The sequence below is a fragment of the Microtus oregoni genome, unplaced genomic scaffold (assembly GCF_018167655.1).
Source record: "Microtus oregoni isolate MIOR12 unplaced genomic scaffold, Mior012 000023F_ref0000262, whole genome shotgun sequence".
In the NCBI taxonomy this organism is placed as follows: Eukaryota; Metazoa; Chordata; class Mammalia; order Rodentia; family Cricetidae; genus Microtus; species Microtus oregoni.
Window position 1 is genome coordinate 29,391,805 of NW_024543082.1, and position 19,574 is coordinate 29,411,378.

The 19,574-nt window shown below is 49.3% G+C and overlaps 1 protein-coding gene across 1 annotated transcript in view; it reads left to right on the forward strand.

Moving 5' to 3' along the window:
• Window positions 1–2,890: 2,890 nt before the first annotated feature.
• Window positions 2,891–19,574, forward strand: part of Prdm15 (PR/SET domain 15) — a 71,385-nt gene continuing 54,701 nt past the window's right edge. Inside the window, exons 1-5 of the mRNA XM_041673384.1 lie at window positions 2,891–2,952; window positions 14,780–14,825; window positions 15,383–15,476; window positions 17,024–17,177; window positions 19,226–19,478. Of these exons, the coding sequence (XP_041529318.1) occupies window positions 14,789–14,825; window positions 15,383–15,476; window positions 17,024–17,177; window positions 19,226–19,478 (538 nt within the window). The 5' untranslated portion in view covers window positions 2,891–2,952; window positions 14,780–14,788. The remainder of the gene's footprint in view (window positions 2,953–14,779; window positions 14,826–15,382; window positions 15,477–17,023; window positions 17,178–19,225; window positions 19,479–19,574) is intronic.

A 19,574-nucleotide genomic window follows, 5' to 3' on the forward strand; every position in this document is an offset into this window, starting at 1 on the left:
CCCCTGGTCAGAGAGGTGGCTGGGATGATTGTAATGCCTTGCAATGAAGGATATATATATATATATATATATATATATATATATATATATATACATACATACATATACACACATATACATGTATGCATGTTTGATTTTTTGAGACAAGGTTTCTCTGTGTATCAACCTTGGCTGTCCTGGAACTCACTCTGTAGACCAGGCTGACCTTGAACTCATAGAGACCTACCCGCCTCTGCCTCTCAAGTGCTGAGATTAAAGGCGCGTGCCACCACATCCAACTAAGAGTTTTACATTTATATTAACACAAAAACCAGAACTGAGGAGGTATGTTTCTGGGAAAACATATGTTTCGGGTGTTGTGTTAGCCTTTGTTACTGTGACAAAATGCCTAACAAAGATACTGTGTGTGGGGGGGGGAGGGTAGCAGGGGAAAACGAGAAAAGGGACGAGTGATGTTTTGGGCTTACTCATACAGGTTCCATCCATGGTCACTTGTTTCTGGGCCAGTGTTGAGGGTAGTATATCATGGGAGCTTATGGGAGAGGTCACCTCATGTTCAACATGAAACATAGGAAGAAACCTGGGACCAGGTATAACCTTCAGAGGCACACCTCTAGTTAGGCCCCACATCCCTAAGTCCCCACTATCTCCTAAAAATGGCATCGTCAACTTGGCACCAGGCATTTGGCACAGGAACCTGGGAGGGCAACTCATGTTTGTCTTGGTTGGTATTTTTGTTCACTTGACACAAGCTAGAGTTATCTGAGAAGAGGAAACCACAACTGAGAAAATGTCTTCATAAGATTTACCTGTAGATAAGTTTGTGGAGATTTTCTTAATCAGTGGTTGATGTGGAAGGCTTTGGTCCAGTGGTTCTCAACCTTCCTAATGCTGTGACCCTTTAACACAGTTCATGTTGTGGTGACCCCCCCCAACCATAAAATTATTTTCATTGCTACTTCCTAACTGTAATGTTGCTGCTATTATGAATCGTAATGTAAATATTTGTGGTTTTTGATAGTTTTGGGCAACCCCTGTGAAAGGGTTGTTTGACCCCAAAGGGTTTGTAACCCACAGGTTGAGAACTGTTGCCTTAGGCTATTGTGGGCCAGGCCATCCCTGGGTAGATGGTCCTGAGTGGTATAAGCCATGAGGAGCAAGCCACTAGGCAGCATTTCTCCATAGCTTCTGCTTTAGCTCCTGTCTCCAGGTTCCAACCCTGACTTCCTCAGCGATCCAGTGTGATCTGAGAGTTATAAACTCTCCCTAAGTTGGTTTTGGCCATGGTGTTTTATCAAACAATAGAAAAGTAACTAATATAGTATTTAATCCTTAATGTCCTATCTCTGAACCCCAAAGGGTATTGGGCATCTTATTAATGGAAAATACATTTAGTCAACCGTGGGAGTCCCAGATATCTTAGTTTAGGTTTAAAGTTTCTTCTAAGATTCAAATGCAAAGTCTTAGCTGTAATCCCATTCCAGAGGAATGGATGCAGAGAAAGCAAAGATGGGATCAAACCAAGACCAAAGCTCAGCAGAATAGACATGAAGTTCTGTAGATCCATGCTTCTATATCCCATTGTGGAGCTATGTGAGCCCCAATGGGCTTACACAGCTGTGTTGCTCTCTGGGTTTAACTTGCTGAATGTAGCTATTTTAGCAGGTATTCCCACACTCTGGGCATCTCTAACTTCCCAGCCCCTTCAGCTTTTACTCTGCTGGCTTCAAATATTAATCATTCACTCAGGGGCTCCCCACAATTATTTTGATCCTACGACATATCATTTGGTCTCCATACATAACTTTTGTATCTTGCATGTGTGCAAAACCAGTATCATGTGGATACCACCAAGGACTCTTGCCAGCTCAAATAAATAAATTAATTAATTAAAATAAATAATAATAATAAAAAGCTGGCTTCTTGGGTCACCACTGACAGTGACCTGAGTGCCTAGGCAGCTAAATATGATGAAAACAATCATGAGGTCACAACTTCCTGAGAGTTAAGGTGGAGGGTAGGAGCAGGGGGCCCTGACAGTGAGAGCTCTCTTCAAAGTGGAAAGTCTTTCAAGTAATTTTGCTTTCATAACTTTGCTCCAAGGCAAAGTTCATAGCCTAGTAGTCAATAATCCATTCCACTTCCATGTCTTCCTTAGCCCCAAATTTACACTGGCTTTTCTTGCTGTGACCGGTCACTTTTCCCTCCTGTAAACAGTCTGGTTTTATTTAGTCCTATTCATGTGTAGAGGCCCAGAGAACTGACCCTCTGGGCACTTTGGAATGAGTAAAATCAATGAAAGTGGTGTATGGGATGCTGGGGTTGTTTTAAAGGTGTCTTGAAGGTCAAAGATGCTCTGTGTCTACCCACTCACATCACTCCCTTATTCACACACAGCCTGTCTGCCTAGCTCCTCAGTCCAAACACTGTCTGGCCAACTCTCATAGATCACACAAACCCCTCTCCCCAGCTTTCCCGTCTACTCAGTCCCTTCCCCAGGATCCTCATAGCCTGCTCCACGAACTCTCCATACTTTATTGCCTCTCCTGTTCCCCATCCGCACGGCCAGTTAGTTACCCGCTCCCCATGCAGGAAGGCAATCATCCTCCATCTCTGCAACCACGCATCTCTGTCCCCGGGTGCTTCAATACACGCAGTCGTTTCCTAGTCTCACTGTCCACAAAATCCCTGCCAGCTACTACTCCGAGACACAGTCCGTCCCAGGTTCCCCTACTAAGCCGCCAATTATCCCTGATTCTCTTGAAGGAGGTAGTCTCTAGCTCCGGGTCCCAGCAGCCGGAGCCCTAGGCCCGCCCCGTCTGCCCGCGCTGCGCACTACAACTCCCACGATGCCGCGCCACCACCCCCCCGGCTTCCGGTGCTGCGCAGTTTCCGGAGCGGATCGCAACCCGGAGTCCGGATCCGACCCCGCTCTGCACATTCCACAGGCAGGTAAAGCCCCGGGCCCGTGCCCGCCGCGGCCCCACCGCGTGCCTCCCGCCGCGACCCACGCCCCACGCCCGGCCCCGGCTCGGCCTTCACCCGCGCCCCCCGCGCCCGCCCCGGTCCGGCCGCCGCGCCGCCTGTTCTTTGTTACAGTCGCGGGCGCCGTGGGCGATCGGAGTCAAAACCCGGCTGGATTCCGGAGCCGCTCCGGGATCGCCCTGCGCCCGCCGGGTTCCGCCGCCGCGGGCTTGGCCTCCGCCCTGGGTGCCCGACCTCGGTCCCGCGCGCACGGCCCGCGCCAACTGCCCGCCACGAGCCCGGCCCACGCCAGCCCGCGCCCAGCCGCCCACTCGCTGGCTCGGCGCCCCCCGCCCGGCCCAGGCTTGGGCGATGCGCCCCCGTTGCGCCAAAAGTCAGGCCCGGCGTGGCTGCGGGCTCAGCTCCCTCCAGTCCCTTCCCAGCCACCCGGCCGCCTTACCCGGTTTTCGGGCGCAGCCCAGGGAGGGGCCTTGGTCTCCAGCCCCTTTGGCGTTTAAGAAAGTCCGAGGCTGCGCCACGGCTCCGAGGCCCAGGCGTTTTACTTGTCGCTACCTTTTGGTGGCCTAGGAATCACAGTGGAAAGAAAGGCTGGAGACGTGCCCGCCTCCTATTTGGGAAGAGGGTGGACAGGAGGGGCCCAGGGTCAGGTGGAGCCTGAGTGCTCCAGAGGTGAGTTTTGAGAGGTCAGAGTTAAAACACCAGCTCGTGGTGGGCAGCTTGTCCAGCCGAGCCCTTCTTGCAGTGGATGGAAAGCCTCTTCACACATGCTCACAAGCGTCCCCTCCTCTGAGGTGGATTAAAATGGTAGAAGCAAGTGTGTGAACTGAAGACACGTGGACCGGTGCCTGAATTTAAAGCTGCCAACGCTTCTTTCAAAAACATATGCTAGAGCCAGTCAGAACCCTCAAATGGAGGTGCTAGTGCAGAACCCTACTGGCCAGAAGGCGATTTAAGGGTAAAGCCTGAAGAAGTCTCTGACTCTGTGGGAACCTCTCAGAGGTGGCAGGGACAGTACTCCCTGGAGACAGCAATGATGTAGTTGCTGAGATATGATCCCCTACACACCCTGACCATATTTTGATTCAAACCTATAGGCTTTCCACATCTTACCTGCTGCAACCTCTTTCTCAGACTTCCCCTGAAATCACTGTCTTAATCTGAAATAAAACCTATAGATCAGATTATTTAAGGGAAAAGTGTTAAGTTTTCTCCTTACTTTTTTTTCTTTTACTTCTGTGATTCATGTTTTTACACAAATGTCAGCAAAGAATATACTAATTGTTCTCTTTGGGGAGCAGACAGGGTAGTTTATTTCTCCAGGAGACAAATGAGTAAATTAAAACATAACCACAGCTAGGCTGATGGCAAGTGCTCTGATCCCAGCACCCAGGAGGCTGAGATAGGAGGATCTTGAGATGCAGGGAAGCCTGGGCCTCATAGTGAGACCCTGTCTAAAAACAATGGCTATCTTAGTGTGATTACCTTTGAGAATTACCTTTGTTCCTATATCCTCCTGTCATTTTCCCCTCTGTATGGTTATCTGTGCAGAAGGCAGGGAAGACACTGCTGCATTTTGCAGGTGTGATGGAGCTTAAATCTGGTCACCAGCTGTGGCTTAAAAGGCTATCCAGACTCAGTTTATCATCTGCAGGCTGATACTTGTTCAGAGTACCTTACCCAGGTTCATTTACCAGGCCATTTCTGTGGTAAATGTTTCATGTACCCAGGGAGCAATGGAAGAGGTGCAAGAGGCCATGTAGACCATAGGTAACACTGGTTAGGAGTGGTAAGGACATGAAGGAGGAAGGCGGCTGGGTGTGCAGAGGTTGGCACACTCAGAACTGGGACAAGAACCATCTGTCTAGGAAGTGGTGGTTGAGTGAGAGACCAGTGCTTTGAGGCAGTCTAGCCTCTGGAGAGCAGAGTGGGCTCATGTAGACATGCAGATAGTGTACAGAGGCCCGGGTGGGCACATAGTTGAGATCTCAAGCTGGGGAAGGCCAATGGATCAGGGTGGGAAAGCAGCAGGAAGATAGAGAGCTTTGATCAGGGATGGCACAAGGTCCTTCTCCTTAGAGCTGAATCTGTGGCCGCCACCTTGCAGAGCCAGGGCATCACACAAGTTCAGGCCAGTAGACTACACCCAAAATAGGCAGAAACACTGAGAAAGTGATCCAGCCATGAAGGATGTCACTAAAATGCACATGGCTGCTGTCCTGGAGGCACCAGCTGACCTACCATCTAGGCATCCTCAGCTGCCCTTCAGAGAGGCCATGGGCATGGGTGGGACCTGGCTGACTAGTACAAAGTCACCGTGGGTGGCCACTCTCCACAACTTGAAGCCCTCCCTAACTGGCAATTTCACCTCTTAACTCAGAAGGGTAGGCATGAGGCCCTGTTGTTTCCAGTCTCCTGCTCCATCTCCTCACCTGTGTAACTCTGTTCTCGTCTCCCAGGAGAAGAGCCATAGTGGTCATCTATCCTCAGCAGGATAAATGCCCTGTGTACTTCCTTGAACCAGCTTCTCAAAACTAGACTTTTTTTGGTGCTCAGTGACAGTTCAGTGAAGGCTGCCACAGCTCACTCAGAAGAAATGAACGCAGCCTGTGGTCCTGTGAAGTCATGTCTGATTCAATGGATAGACATACTTGTGTTGCGAGAAGTTACGACAGGGGCGTCAGGAGAGCAATTGCAGGCAGCAGTGTGTAATGGACGGTTTAGGATCTCCAGGGAAGGAGGCAGGAGGGTACAGAGAAGAGGCGGGGTCAGCTTGCTGATGCTTAAAGAGAAGTTGATTCCTGTGAGTTGGAGGTGACTGAGGCCTTCCCATCATGGGATTTAAATTTTAATAGCTGTATTTACAAGAGTGACATCAGGATCTGTTTTAGAGGTCAGTGGTACTTTCATATCTTGCTGTTCTTTAAACCAGGCCTGGTCAGGTAAGCTGGTATTGAAGTACAGGGAATGGAGAATGGTAAAAGCACTTTTGTGGGGATGTTGGCAGAGAGAGTGCTGGGCCTGGTGCCAGGCATTAGGTAGCTTCAGAGGTGGGTCCAGATCTAGAGCTGCACCAGGATCCTGGCTTAGAGGTGGCTTTCTACTTTGTGCCAAATCTAGGGGGAGGGGGATGGCCAAGGAGACACTGCAGGGCCACTGCATGCGGACAGAGGTACAGACATACAGATGTCACAGTGAGGGAAGCAAAGCAGGATCTGGGGTGGAGGGGGGACTCGGAGGTACTGATGGAGGGGGGATGTAGGCAACAGAGAGAGACCTGTGGAGCTGTGTGCTGTGCAGCTGGTTCGCCCATTCCAGAGCCCATAGAAGTAGCTCTCAACCGGTGGGTTTCAACCCTCTTATTCTGCATAAGATATTTACATTATGATTCATAACAGTAGCAAAATTACAGTTATGAAGTAGCAACATAGTAATTTTATGGTTGGGGGTCACCACAACATGAGCAACTGTATTAAAGGTCGCAGCATTAGAAAGATTGAGAACCACTGCCCTAGGAGGTGAGGAAGCCAGCAGTTTTCCCAGGACTTACACAGTGGGAGGAAAGAGAAGGTCACATGGGTGACCTCCAGGCAAAGTCCTTTTGTTTCAGTGTGTGAGTCTGGGTGTCCATAGATGCTGCCAGAAGAGGTGCAATAGGAAAAGTTTCCGGGGGAAAGTGGGGAGGCATCCTTTCAGTGTGTGGTACTTTCTGTTGTGAACTTGCAAGGAGAGCCGTGTTAGGACAGACCTTAAACAGTAGGTAGGAATTTGTCGTTGGGGGAAAGGTTTCTGACTTAGACTGTTTGCTGGTAAGATGACAGAATTCCCCAGAGATGTAATTTATAAAGAGCGAGACCGTATGGAGGCTGTCCCCAGCTGGGTTAGAGGGCACCGGGAACCCCATAGACAGGGTATCCTCAGGTTACCTTTCCAGGTCCTTGAGGCTGAGCGATGGGGCCTTACGTTCAGGAATCGGCCGTCTTGCAGTATCATGTGGGAGAGCATCACTAGTGAGGAAGTGGGGGGGGACCATGTATAGGTCCACAAGAAGGGATAGCATCTTGTGACCTCCTGATAACATCACAGTGACAACCATGTCACAGCCAGACTTGTGAGACCACATAGCACCTGGTGACATGGAGGCTGGGAAGGGGACCTGAGTAAATCCTTAGGAAACCTGTACAGGTGAATGCCTTGCTGAAGTCCCTCATCTTCCAACCTCTGTCACATGGGGTGGGGGCAGGCACTGAGCCTGTGGGATCTAATGAGCTTTATTGTGTAAATTAGACCCAGAGTGCTTTAAAGACCCCACAACCCTGCTTCCCTCTGCTGAGATATCCCCTGGTCCAGGCTCTGTTTGACAGGAAGTGTCAGTATCACAGGATCCCTTGGATGAATGGCATGGCCTGAGGGACAGTACTGAAGCCAAGTGTGTCCTGAGTTCTTGGCAGTGCCAGGGGTGTGCAGGGGTTTCATGGCCTTCTGACTGGGAAGAAGGGATCATACCTACTGTGTCAACAGACTGCCTTTGAGTCCACAGATGTGTGCAGAGCCACCACATACAGTTGAGAGGCTGCCTTTGAGAAACATATCCCTGTATCCAGTTCTCTCTGCAGGTCTTTGACATTTTGTAAGTTTGATGAACACATGCTAGTTAGTTATGGCAGTTTGCCTTTTACTGAGATGGTTCACAGTGCTGCTTAGCTTAGCGCAGTGTTAGGCAAGATACTTCTAGAACTCCTCCCTCACAGGCTGCCACATTTCTGCTGTTATGACTGGCTAGGCTAGGATCTTCAAGTTAAACACACTGTCTCAGTTTCTATTTTTATGAACTAGGCTGTACACTTCTTTTGCCCAGAAACCCCTTTGCAAGAATCAGAAGTGAACATTGGAAATAAAGCCTAACCGTAGATGAGCTAGGAAGTTCAGAAAGGGTGTAGAAGTTAGGAAAGAAAAAAAGTCTAAGCGACTTCAGAGCCAAGAACTCCAAGCTGCCAGAGTGGCAGACCCAACCCTAAGAACTCAGATACAGGGGCTAAACCAGACTTGGAGGGTTCTGAAGATGGAAGTTGCATACAAGTACATTGATAGCTGGAAAGAAATCAGACATGGTGGTGTGTGCTGGAAGCTGTAGGCCAGAAGGGTTCTATCTCACATTCTGAGTGAGATTGCCATGCCCTGGCAGCTTGCTGTGCTTCAAGGTTCCAGTAGGCACACTCAGACCAGAACCAGAACCAGAACCAGGCTTTCCAGAGAAGCTGCGGTGGGGGACGGGGCAGGAAGTGAGTAGAAACACAGGAAACAATGCACTTAAGAGCAAAGCAAGATGTCATTGCTGGGAAGATTTGGAACATGCAGGCATCTGAGAAGGGAGTCAGTGAAATGGGTGGACCTGGGGCCCAACTCATTCATTTGCCTTTTTAAACAGCTAGCTGAAGCCGTGGAGAACGTGGGAGTGTGCAGCCTCCCCTCCTCCAGCAGCAGGATCTCCACATAGGTATGCTGGTAGCAAACCCTACACACGCTCAAAACAAGAGAATCAGGTGGAGGAGCAGTATCCAATCACAAGCCCTGTCTTGCAGGTTGTTAAGTTAGGCCAGGTGAGGGCTGCAGAAGCTGGTGTGGGAGTGGAGCTGGTGAGCAGAAAGTGTTGTATGAAGACACTAGGCTGTGGGGTCCTTGAGGCTCAGAGGACACAGGTCCAGCAAGACACCCGTGTGCCTGGGAATCAGGCTTGGGTGTCTGTGGTGGTAAGCGCAGGACCTTCTGCAGAGCAGTCGTCCAGCAGGGAGAAAGCTATAGCTTGACTACTGTGGTCCTCTGTTTGCATGGAGCATTTTCTCCTGTAAAGGGTCGGGTTGGTGACACTGTCTTCAACTCTGTGCAGGTCCTGCTATCCACTGCTCTGTGGTACAGGAGAACAGTCTGAATTTTAAAGATGGGTGGAGAGAGTGGGATTAACAGGGTGGTGAGCCTGGGCTGAGAGCAAAGTTGTGCTGAGTGTAGAAGGCAGGCGCAGTGTGGTGGTTAATATTAACTGTCAGCCTGACGGAATGAAGGGGCACCTGGGAGGGGCCTCGGGGCAAGCCTGGGGGAGGGGCTCGTCTTGATTGTACTTATTGATGTGGGAAGACCTATCTTGACTGTGTAAAATGGAGGAAGTCAGCTGAACATTGGGAAGTATTTATCACTATCTGCTTCCTGGCTGGCCCCTTCAAGCTCCTGCTGCCTTGACTAGACTACCAAGACTGAACTATGAGCCAAAACAAACCCTTTCTTAAGTTACTTTTGTCAGAGTATTTTATCCCAGCAGCAGGAAAAGACACTAAATAAGCAGGAAGTTCAGAAAGGAACAATCATTTAATGGTAGAAAGCATCGCGCTCCATAGGAAACAAGCTTAGGAATAGCTCACAGACCAAAAAGCCAAATATGGAAACCAGAGCTCAGGTGACCAAGAGGTCTAAGTAAGGGGTCACTTCTGGGTTGGTGGTTGTGCTGATCTTCTGGCATGGATGGCATGCTGGAACCATTCTGCATCTGCATCTAGGTATACACCTGCTGTCAGGTATCTGTCTGCACAGGAATAGGCAGAGGAGGACAAGGTGGTAGGACTGAGGGTGGGAAGGCCCCGCCCACAGTTGTTTGGAGCAGACCAGAAAGGAACTCAGAGTGTATAGTCATTTGAGGAAACCAAGGTCCAGGAAAGGGTGAAGATCAGCAGCGTCAGCAGTGGCAAACACGCTGGAACCTGGCATCTAGCCCTCCTGTGCTAGTGCAGGGCTGAGTCTAACCCTGTGACCCTTCAGCCTGTCCATCACAGAGGGACGTTCCCTCCACCCAGCTAGGCTGATGAGCTGCTGCCGGCCAGCCCATCTTTTCTGAGAGATTCCCCAGACCTCCAGTGCCTGATCGTGTTAGCTCAAGATTCTCTCTGCCTACTCCCGGGCTCCTTTATCACCTATCAAACCTAGATCACAGTCCAGAGTTTGAGATACTTCGTTTGCTTTTTCCCTTTTGAGTCCAAGACCAGCTTGGTTTACACAGCAAGTTTCAGGGACACATACTCAGACCCTGTCTCAACAAAAAAATGCAAAAAAAGAAAGAAAGAAAAAAGAAAGACGAGGAGGAAGAGGAAGAAGAGAAATTCTGCGGAGAGGCAAAAGAACCGGAAAGACTAAGACGGGAAGCCATGAAGCCTCACAGTAAGGCTGAAGTGGCAGGCTGTTGATTGCCCATCTCTTGTGTAGTGTCAGCAGCCATCAGAACAGAATCCTTAAGAATCCTGAGATGGCCACGTGGACACGTCAACAGATTTAATGGTTTATGTTGAAACAGAGTCCTCTGGAAAGCCACAGCTGACCTGGAGCATGTGATTCTTCTTCCTCGGCCTCGTTATCCTGGGATTATCTGCTCACCACACCAGTTGTGCTATTTTTTTAGTAAGATGTGGGGTCAGAGTTAATTTTTTGCATGTGGATATCCAGCCATCCTAGCACCATTCGAGGGAAGAAGGCCCTCCATCCTCTGAACCACTTCTGTCATTGTGGAAACTCGATGGGGTGTGTGTGAGTTTGTGTCTGTCTGTTGAGCTCCTTTCTGCCCAGATCTCCATCACCATAGCTTCATGGTTAAGCTTGGGGTAGGTAGACTGAATGCTCCCATTAACATGCTTGTCTTATTTAATTTTTCCTATTGCTGCAATAAAACACCACACAAAAGTAACTTAAAGGAAAAAAAAGCTTATTTTAACAAGATATAGTCCATCAGTGGGGAAAGTGTAATAGCAGGAGCACAAGGAAGAGGGACACATTGTATCCTCATTCCAGAAGCAGAGAGTGAAGAACTCTGATACTCACCTTGCTTTCTCATTTTTACCCCAGCCCATGGAATGGTACTGCCCGCAGTTAAGGTGGGTATTCTTCCTTCAGTTATCCCAATCTAGATAACCATGGACATGTCCAGAGGTTAGCCTAATCTACACAGTCCCCTCAATGATTTAGATCCTGCCCCTTTGAGAGTGAATATTACCATTACCCTTGTCACCTGGTGCAAGCTGTGTCTGCTAGGGAACGTATGCCCGGAGTCCACCCTCACTTGTATCACCAACCAGTTAGATTCAAGAGGTCGTTGACAGAATCTCCTAGACACTGAAAATGCATTTGGTTTCCTGATAATCCACAGTGGCCCTTTGCCACTGTAGCCAAGTTTAATTGGTGTGCTGTAGGCATGGACCAGGTTTGGGCTACAGCTGAGTCAGCTGAAGGGCACAGAAAACCTGCTGGGCCCTAGCCAACCGCTGGGCAGGCGTTTGAACATCCAGTAAGCATTCAGTACTGCTGCTGCCTCCTGGTCCATGGAACATACTTTGAAACACTGGAGAGAGGCAACCTTTCCCCTTCTTCTTTTGCACTAGATAGTACTTTATAATTCCTTCTTTGGGGATTTCCTTCTCAATTTTGGTTTTTAGACAAGCTGTCCATGTATATCCCAGACTTGCCTTGAACTCACAGTTTTTCTGCTTTAGTCTCCTTTGTGTGTGTGTGTGTGGGGGGGGATGGTCATAGGTGTGTGTTACCACACCAACACTGTTCTGTTACTGTGGGAGGGTCATAGAATCTGAGGACTGAACTTGGCTTCTACAGCCAAGCACATTAATGGATGTGAGCAAACTTTGAAAACGTTCATCATCACTTCACGTGACCCCTGCTTGGAAGAAGAGTCTAGAAGCTGTGCTTTGGGGACCAGATTCTACTAATAAAGAATGCCCAGGGTTCCCATGTTGAGCCCCATGTAAGTGACCGGCCTCACATTTCCTGTGCTCTCACTTTCTACAACAACATCTAAAGCCTTCTGGCTCAGGGTTCCTGTCCTTGTACTGCTGGGAGGGGTGGAACTGGAGCCTAGGCTGCTACCCTAGGGAGAAGCACCCTACCACACTCTGTGTACAGATTCTAGTTCCAAAACAAGCAGAACAGAGTAGATTCTTTTTCCTCTGCTCTGCTCTGATGAGCTTTGTGGGCTGTGTTCTGTGTCCTGCTGGGATCTAGCCATGGCGTGGGGTAGCCTCCTGTTACCTGTTCTGGTTGCAGAGCCCTCTGATCTGCGTGTAACTGGTGTGTAGAGCTGGTTTCTGCTGTAGTGCACAGACCCTCAAGCTGTTATGACACGAGTGTGACCCTGATGCTGCTTGTTACGGTTGTGACTCTTACACCCTCCCACCTGAAGTTTGTAGCTTAGAAGCTTGGGCTCCAGCTGATGGTACTTGTGGGTGATGGCATAACCTTTAGGAGGAGGAAACTAGTGGAAGAAAGTTAGGTCATTAGGGAAATGCACCTCCATGGAGACATTTGCTTCTCAGCTGCCATGAAGAGGGTAGCTTTGCTTATCCTGCATGCCCCACTGTGATGCTGTGTTTCCCATAGGCCTCCAGCCAGCAGCACTAACCACAGAATGGTTCCCTGGAACTAAGCCAATCCCTCCTTTGATGGAGGAAGGTCATTGGTTAATTAATAAAGAAACTGCTTGGCCCTGATACTTTAGAACATAGGTGGGTAGAGTAAACAGAACAGAATGCTGGGAGGAAGAGGAAGTGAGCTCAGCCGCCATAGCTCTGTTCTCTGAGGCAGATAAAGCACGCGATGAAGCAAGACGCCAGGTCAGACATGCTGAATCTTTCCCGGTAAGACTGGTGCTACACAGATTATTAGAGATGGGTTGATCGGGATATGAGAATTAGCCAGTAAAGGCTAGAGCTAATGGGCCAAGCAGTGTTTAAAAGAATACAGTTTGTGTGTTGTTATTTTGGGGTATAAGCTAGCCAGGCGGCCAGGAGCCGGGTGGCAGGAATGCAGCCCACAGCTCCTTCAACAGAATGGCGCCCAGACGTGGATAACTGCATCCACAGAAAATCTGAAAAAGCATTGAAGGCTCAAATTAATTTTCCTATCACATTTGTGTTTTTTTTTTCTTTTTGGTTTTTCAAGACAGGGTTTCTCTTGTAGCTTTGGAGCCTGTCCTGGCACTCACTCTATAGATCAGGCTGGCCTCGAACTCATAGAGATCCGCCTGCCCCTGCCCAATCAGGAAGGAGTCTAGTCACTAGAAGCGGAGCAGGAAGCAAAGAGAGAGCGAGAAGGGAAGTGGCCCCTTTTTTAAAGAGAGAGACCACGCCCCAATGGGCTGGTATCTCAGCGGCTATTGGCTGGAGGAGCAGAAGGACCTCCCGCAACACTCCCTGCCTTCTGCTCAGTGACCAGCCACTATCCCCATCCTGGGTTGATACCCACTCCACATGGTACCCACCTGCCAGGAGTTTTGAGGCCAGACGGAGGCATGGAATTGGGTTAGAGTTACTAGGCCCTTGAGCCAGCTTAGATGCTGATTCAAAAAAAGGAAAATGTTATACTGAGTTTGGGGATTAATGTGCCTAGTTGTTTTTAGCATTTTAAGGCAGTGTGGAAACCTTGAAAACTGGGAATTCATCTGCCTGGATTGTGTATAGCTCCCATCCTGATGTTCTTAACCTTTCCCTTCTTTGCTCAGTAATAGCTTGCTCAGCTGCTCTGATTTTTCACTGGAGTGTTAAGCTACCTGCATTCTAATCTTCAAGTTGCTGGGGTTGGGATGGGTTTGGAGAGCAAGAGAGACTAACATTCAGGAGGTGCGTATCAGCTTGCATCCTTTCCTGAGATGATGATCAGCAGTACGCAACCAGAGAGGCAGAGTGATCAGATAGCAGGAAGGATGTGAAGTGGGGAGGATTATTGGGTGGGACACGTGAGTACCCCCTCACTGTGTTTCTCCCCACACTGCATGAAGTTGATGTTTTTATATTGATCTTAGAGCTTAGGCATCTTATATCCCAGAATGAACAACACCTGCATCACTCTGTCTGAAACACATGTGCGGTACTGGATTGGTCTGTGCTCAACTGCCCACTATGGAGATGGCTTTTGAGGCATCCTTCAAAGGATGCATGGGAAATAGAAATAGCTTGACAAAGGTCTATGTGGGAGCAGGAGAACCACCGTGCTGTGTGTCAGACACTACTTTTTACCCACTCGGGATGATGAGATCATTGGCACGAGCTAGATACTGAAGGACAGATTGCAGTAGAAATGACTCTATGCAGAATTCACAGCCTTGAGAGGGCAGAGAATGAGCGGCAGCAAGAAAAGTGGCTTCTAAAATACAGTGTGTATTTTATAAATGACAGCTGCTGCAAAACAATGGAGATGTGAGTTCATTACAGCCCCCTTGTCATGAAGGCATTCAAATCCATTGCTCTTCCTAAGAGCCAGTATTGCTGTAGGTGAGAAAAGTTAGAAGTAGGGTTCCCAGTGCTTGTTCTCTTGAAAGCATCGTGCTATATCCCTGCACAGGATCAAGGAGCCTTAGAAGAAATTATCTAAAAACTGTTGGTGAGCTGAAGAGATGGCCCACTCAGTTAAGTGCTTTCCAGGCAAGCATGAGGACCTGGGGTCGATCCCCAGTACCCACATTTTAAAAGCTGGGCTTGTGGCCTGTACTTGTAATTCCTGCACTGGGGAGGCAGCGACAGAATCCCTGCTGCTCCTTGGCCATCCTTGGCCTCACTGGCAGACCCCAGGCCCCAGGGAAAGTCCATATCTTGGAGAACTAGGTGGATGACTCCAGAAGATTGACATCTAACAGTGACTTTGACCTGCACACACCTCCACACATAGGTGTATGTGCACCATTACACGTAGGGAAGCCCATACATAAACTATGTTGTAAAAGCTCACAGTTAATGGATCTCTCTTATTATCTTGACAGGTGTTAGCAATGGCTGAAGATGGCAGTGAGGAGATCATGTTTATCTGTAAGTGACCCATAGACCTCTCTGTGGCTAGTATGATGTCATAGAATGTCCAGGGAAAGCTACATCCACATTTTGTTTGTATAGCACAGACATGCACTTCTGTAATTTGTTCCATTGCTTTGAGAGCCTGGCTATTACCTGTCTGCTGCAGTGCTGTGGCCTCAGATCACTTCTCTTCAGTACTCCGTTAGGGGCACATGACTGACTGACCTGTAACTCAGAAAGTCACCAAGGTTTAGAAAGAGTGAAGAGTATGATGAGATTTGGGGTAATGGGTTAGTACTACCCTAGATCCTGATTTTCCTAACCATGGAGATAATGTGTGGGGTTTGAAAGTGCCATAGACTGGTGCTCTTGAGAAGAGGCTCCTGCTTGGCATTCTGTGCTTTTAGGAGCACTAAGAGGTGACTTCTGTGACCAGGCCTCCTGTATCTGCTGTACCCTTGCTTGTCTTTGTGTTAGCACCTGTCTCATGAACTCCATTGCATTAGAGTCCCCTTTCCCAGCTTTGTGATCTTTGGGTTTCTCTCTCCCTGACATTCAGTGTCTGTTTACAGGGTGTGAAGACTGTAGCCAGTACCATGACTCAGAGTGTCCTGAACTGGGTCCTGTGGTCATGGTCAAGGACTCCTTTGTACTGAGCAGGGCAAGGTGAGTGAGTGGCTAAGCTTCCAGAGCAGTTCTAACTATGAAGAAGGGCTCTTTACGTGTCTGCTGTGGCCACAGTGCAGAGGCACCAAGTGTCTACAGATAGAAGGAGGCTTGAGAGTCAAAGTGAAAGACTGTGTGTGTTGGGGGCGGGGTGTGGACACTTGCTGCTGGGATGAGTCCTAAGAGTTTCAAAGCATGAGCAAGTGTTTCCTTGGCATAGTCAGGAACCTTGGCATCTGGGCTGTGTCAGCCTGGACTTCATCAGTTTTATGCGTTGAGCAAAAGTGGCCAAACTCACCAGGTAGTGGTGGTGCATATTTTTGATCTCAGCACTCAGGAAGAACAGGCAGGGTGATCTCTGTGAGTCTGAGGCCAGCCTGGCCTGCAGAGTGAGTTCCAGGACAGCCAGGGCTACACAGAGGAACCCTGTCTCGGGCGGAATATGGACAAATTATTGTCTGCTGGGTTTCGTCTGTGTTTGACAGGTTACTGCCTATTGGGTTTCATCTGTGTTCTGAATCTAGGCCTCTGTGGGCAGGTATGCACTGTGGACAGAATAAGCTCAGTCAGGTAAGGGTTCTGGGTAGGTAATCCAGGAAACAGGTCAAGCTCCTGTAGCTACCAGGAAAAACAAACCTTGCAGATGTACCGAGACAGCTTAGTAGCCAGGCATTGCTCTGCAAGCCCATGTATTCCTGTGAGGTCTGTGCCTTCAGAGATCTAGGGTAACGGCCCATAAACTACCAGTAGCTTGAGAATTGGAGAACCTCAGTTACCCCTCTGAGGCTCTGATGGTGCCTGACTTGGTCTGGTGCTAAACTAAAATACTCAGTGTCTTATCACTGTTTCTAGAAATCCCCCAACTGGTATGTACCCCCATTTATTCATCTTTATTTGTGGCTTAAGTTTTCAAAATATTTTTGCCCTAAGTAGAGAGCTGATCAGCTCTTCTGTGGGGGTGAGGTGCCAGTTGCCCATCAAAATCCAGCTGAAGACATTGAGTGCAGAGCCATTGACTCTTACAGCATCTGCTCATCCCCAGGGAGGATGTCTACCTCTGTCTGCTTCTCGACATGTCTCCACTAGCCCAACCTGAGGTCCCAGCTCCACGACTTCCTTTTCCATCATTTTCTTTGACCTTATAGTCTGGCTAATAAAGGCCTCAGTGAAGCTGATCCAACCCTCCCAGACCGGAGCCCCTTTGTTGCTCTCCAGCCTGACATGCTCTGTGCCCCTCTCTTTTTCCCTTCCTCCACCATTCTCTACAACCTGGAAGGTCATAGCCTTGTCTGATTTAGTTATTATATACCAGCCCCCACACTAGGAATGTGGGGTTGGCATTGTCTTGTGGGGCTGTAAATGTTTCCATTAGTATATGGGCTCTGGGTCCTCACAAGCCTAGCGCCATTTCTGTTCCCATTTATAGGAAGAGATTCTGCTCCCTGTCAGAGAGCATCTTTGGAACATTATGGGGGCTTGTAGGCACTGTGCTGCTCTGATCAGTGGGTAAGGTGGCAGGACCTCTTTGAAACTTCTTCTGCTTTCAGGTCCTCGCTCCCCTCTAACCTGGAGATCAGACGCCTGGATGATGGGGCTGAAGGTGTGTTTGCAGTAACCCAGCTAGTCAAGCGCACACAGTTTGGTCCATTTGAGTCCAGGAGGGTCGCGAAGTGGGAGAAAGAGTCTGCGTTTCCACTGAAGGTAAAAGTTGCATGGGCAGGGACTTTGTGGCTACCTCAGAATCCGGGGCTGCATGACTCCTGATGGGAATGGAATGAGGACATCTGAGGGGTGATGATTTGTAAATCTTTCCTTCACTTCAGTTTGCGTTATTCCTCAGAGTGTGAGGGTTAAGACAATGCCTACTAACTTGTAGGTCTTTAGGGAGTACATTTAAGAGCACACAGGAGTGACCCCATGCTGGTGTGACCCTTGTCCTCCCCCAGCAGGTGCTGTGGCTGCAGCACAGCAATGATCTCTATAGCTTCCTATACCAGTGTGGCAATCTCACTCATGTTTGAGTTGCAGGAAGCTCTCCGAGACTTGAGTGACTGCATGGGGCTAGGTAGCTGCACAGAGCATATCTGGCTGAGGGAGAATGGGTATCTCCAGCTTGGATATAACACCAAGAGAAAGAAAGTGGATGTCAGTTACAGAGATGACTGAGGAGGCTCACACATAGAGCAAACCTTCGGAAATAGTTAGGACCTAAACAAATGAGGGCTGAGTTGCTCCTAGCAGCCCTAAAGACAGTGTGCTTCTTCTGAGACCTGAGAGAAACAGCCACCAACCTTAGGTGCTGTAGCCTCAGAGTTTGGCACGCCTGGGATATTGAGCTTATGGGACAGACTTTTCAGCCAAAGAGGAAAGACAAATACCTGATGACAGATATTAAAAAAAAAAAAACGTAAGGAAAGCATAAAGAAAGGTTCTGTGCTGAAGAATGATGGGAAAGGCCTAAATCTGAGCCCAGAAAGGCAGGTAGCTTAGTGCCCTCTGTGGGCCCACACTGGGTCATCACATGGCTGGAGAAACTCCTTCATGCCTGTTTGACTTCTTTTCACCTCCTCAATTCTAAAGGTTATTTTCGGGTATCAACTTGTCCTTATCCCTGAGCACCTTTGTGTCCCAAGGGAAGCCCTGTGTCCCTGAGAGGAGGGTGGAAATGTCCTTCCACACCCACTAGGGGTCACTGAGCAGCTGGTGGCCTCCAAGTTTTTCCCTGCTGTTCAGGAAAAGCTTGGCAATGGGACAGGGTTCCTAAGGAAGCAATCGTCACTCCACAGGTAGAGAACAGACCCTATACTTGTGCTAACTCAAGCTTAAAGTCACTAAAGGCTCTCCCTGCCTGCTCCCAATTAACCCTGAAGCTGTTCTGATGCTCTTCAGATCAGAGACAGCTTACCTGAACTGAAGAACTCGTCTGATGCCGTGCTTGGTGCAGAACCAGGAGGAAAATTCCAATTTCTGGGTATCTACCTGAGCCATGGGGAGAACTCAGGTGTCCCATTCCCAGTGAAGCTGGGAGAAAATCTCATTGTTATGCTGGACAGGAGGAGAACTCAGGGTCTTCATGATATCTAGAGAGGAGAACTCAGGGTCCCCTCGACATCTGCACAGGAGGAGAACTCAGGGTCCCCTTGACGTCTGCACAGGAGGAGAGCTGAGGGTCCCCTCTATGTCTGCACAGGAGTAGAACTTAGGGTCCCCCTATATCTGCACAGAAGAGCTCAGAGTCCCCTCGATGTCCACACAGGAGGAGAGCTCAGGGTCCCCTCGATGTCTGCACAGGAGGAGAGCTGAAAGTCCCCTCGATGTCTGCACAGGAGAGAGCTCAGGGTCCCCTCAATGTCTGCACAGGAGGAGAGCTCAGGGTCCCCTCAATGTCTGCACAGGAGAGAGCTCAGGGTCCCCTCAATGTCTGCACAGGAGGAGAGCTCAGGGTCCCCTCAATGTCTGCACAGGAGGAGAGCTCAGGGTCTCCTCGATGTCTGCACAGGAGAGGTGTCTTCTTCCCCATCTGGGTCACAAAAGTACTCAGATACTCCAATGAGGAGGGACCTGTTGCATGTCTTCAACTTTTTTGCTGCAACCCACCTTAGCCATCTAAGCCACCAAATCTTTCTCTGATCCCCTGGCTGTGGCAAACAGCTCGTCAGCAGGTCCTATCAGAAGCAGTGTTGTGTCCCCCATCGTCCCATGCCACACTGATAGACTAGTCAGTAACCAGTCTGTGACCCTCCCCTCAGGTATTCCAGAAGGACGGACATTCTGTGTGCTTCGACACTTCCAACGAAGACGATTGCAATTGGATGATGCTGGTGCGACCAGCACTAGAGCCTGGGCACCAGAACCTGACCGCCTACCAGCACGGCAGTGATGTGTATTTCACCACCTCGAGGGATATTCCTGCAGGCACTGAACTTCGTGTGTGGTATGCTGCCTTTTATGCCAAGAAGATGGACAAGCCCATGCTGAAGCAGGCCTGCTCTAGCATCCAGGGTACATCTTATTTCTTCACTGTGGTTGGGCCCCTTGCCAGAGATGCTAATGAAGGTGCCAGCAGCTGAGATGGGGGCAGTGGGATGGAATCGGTGC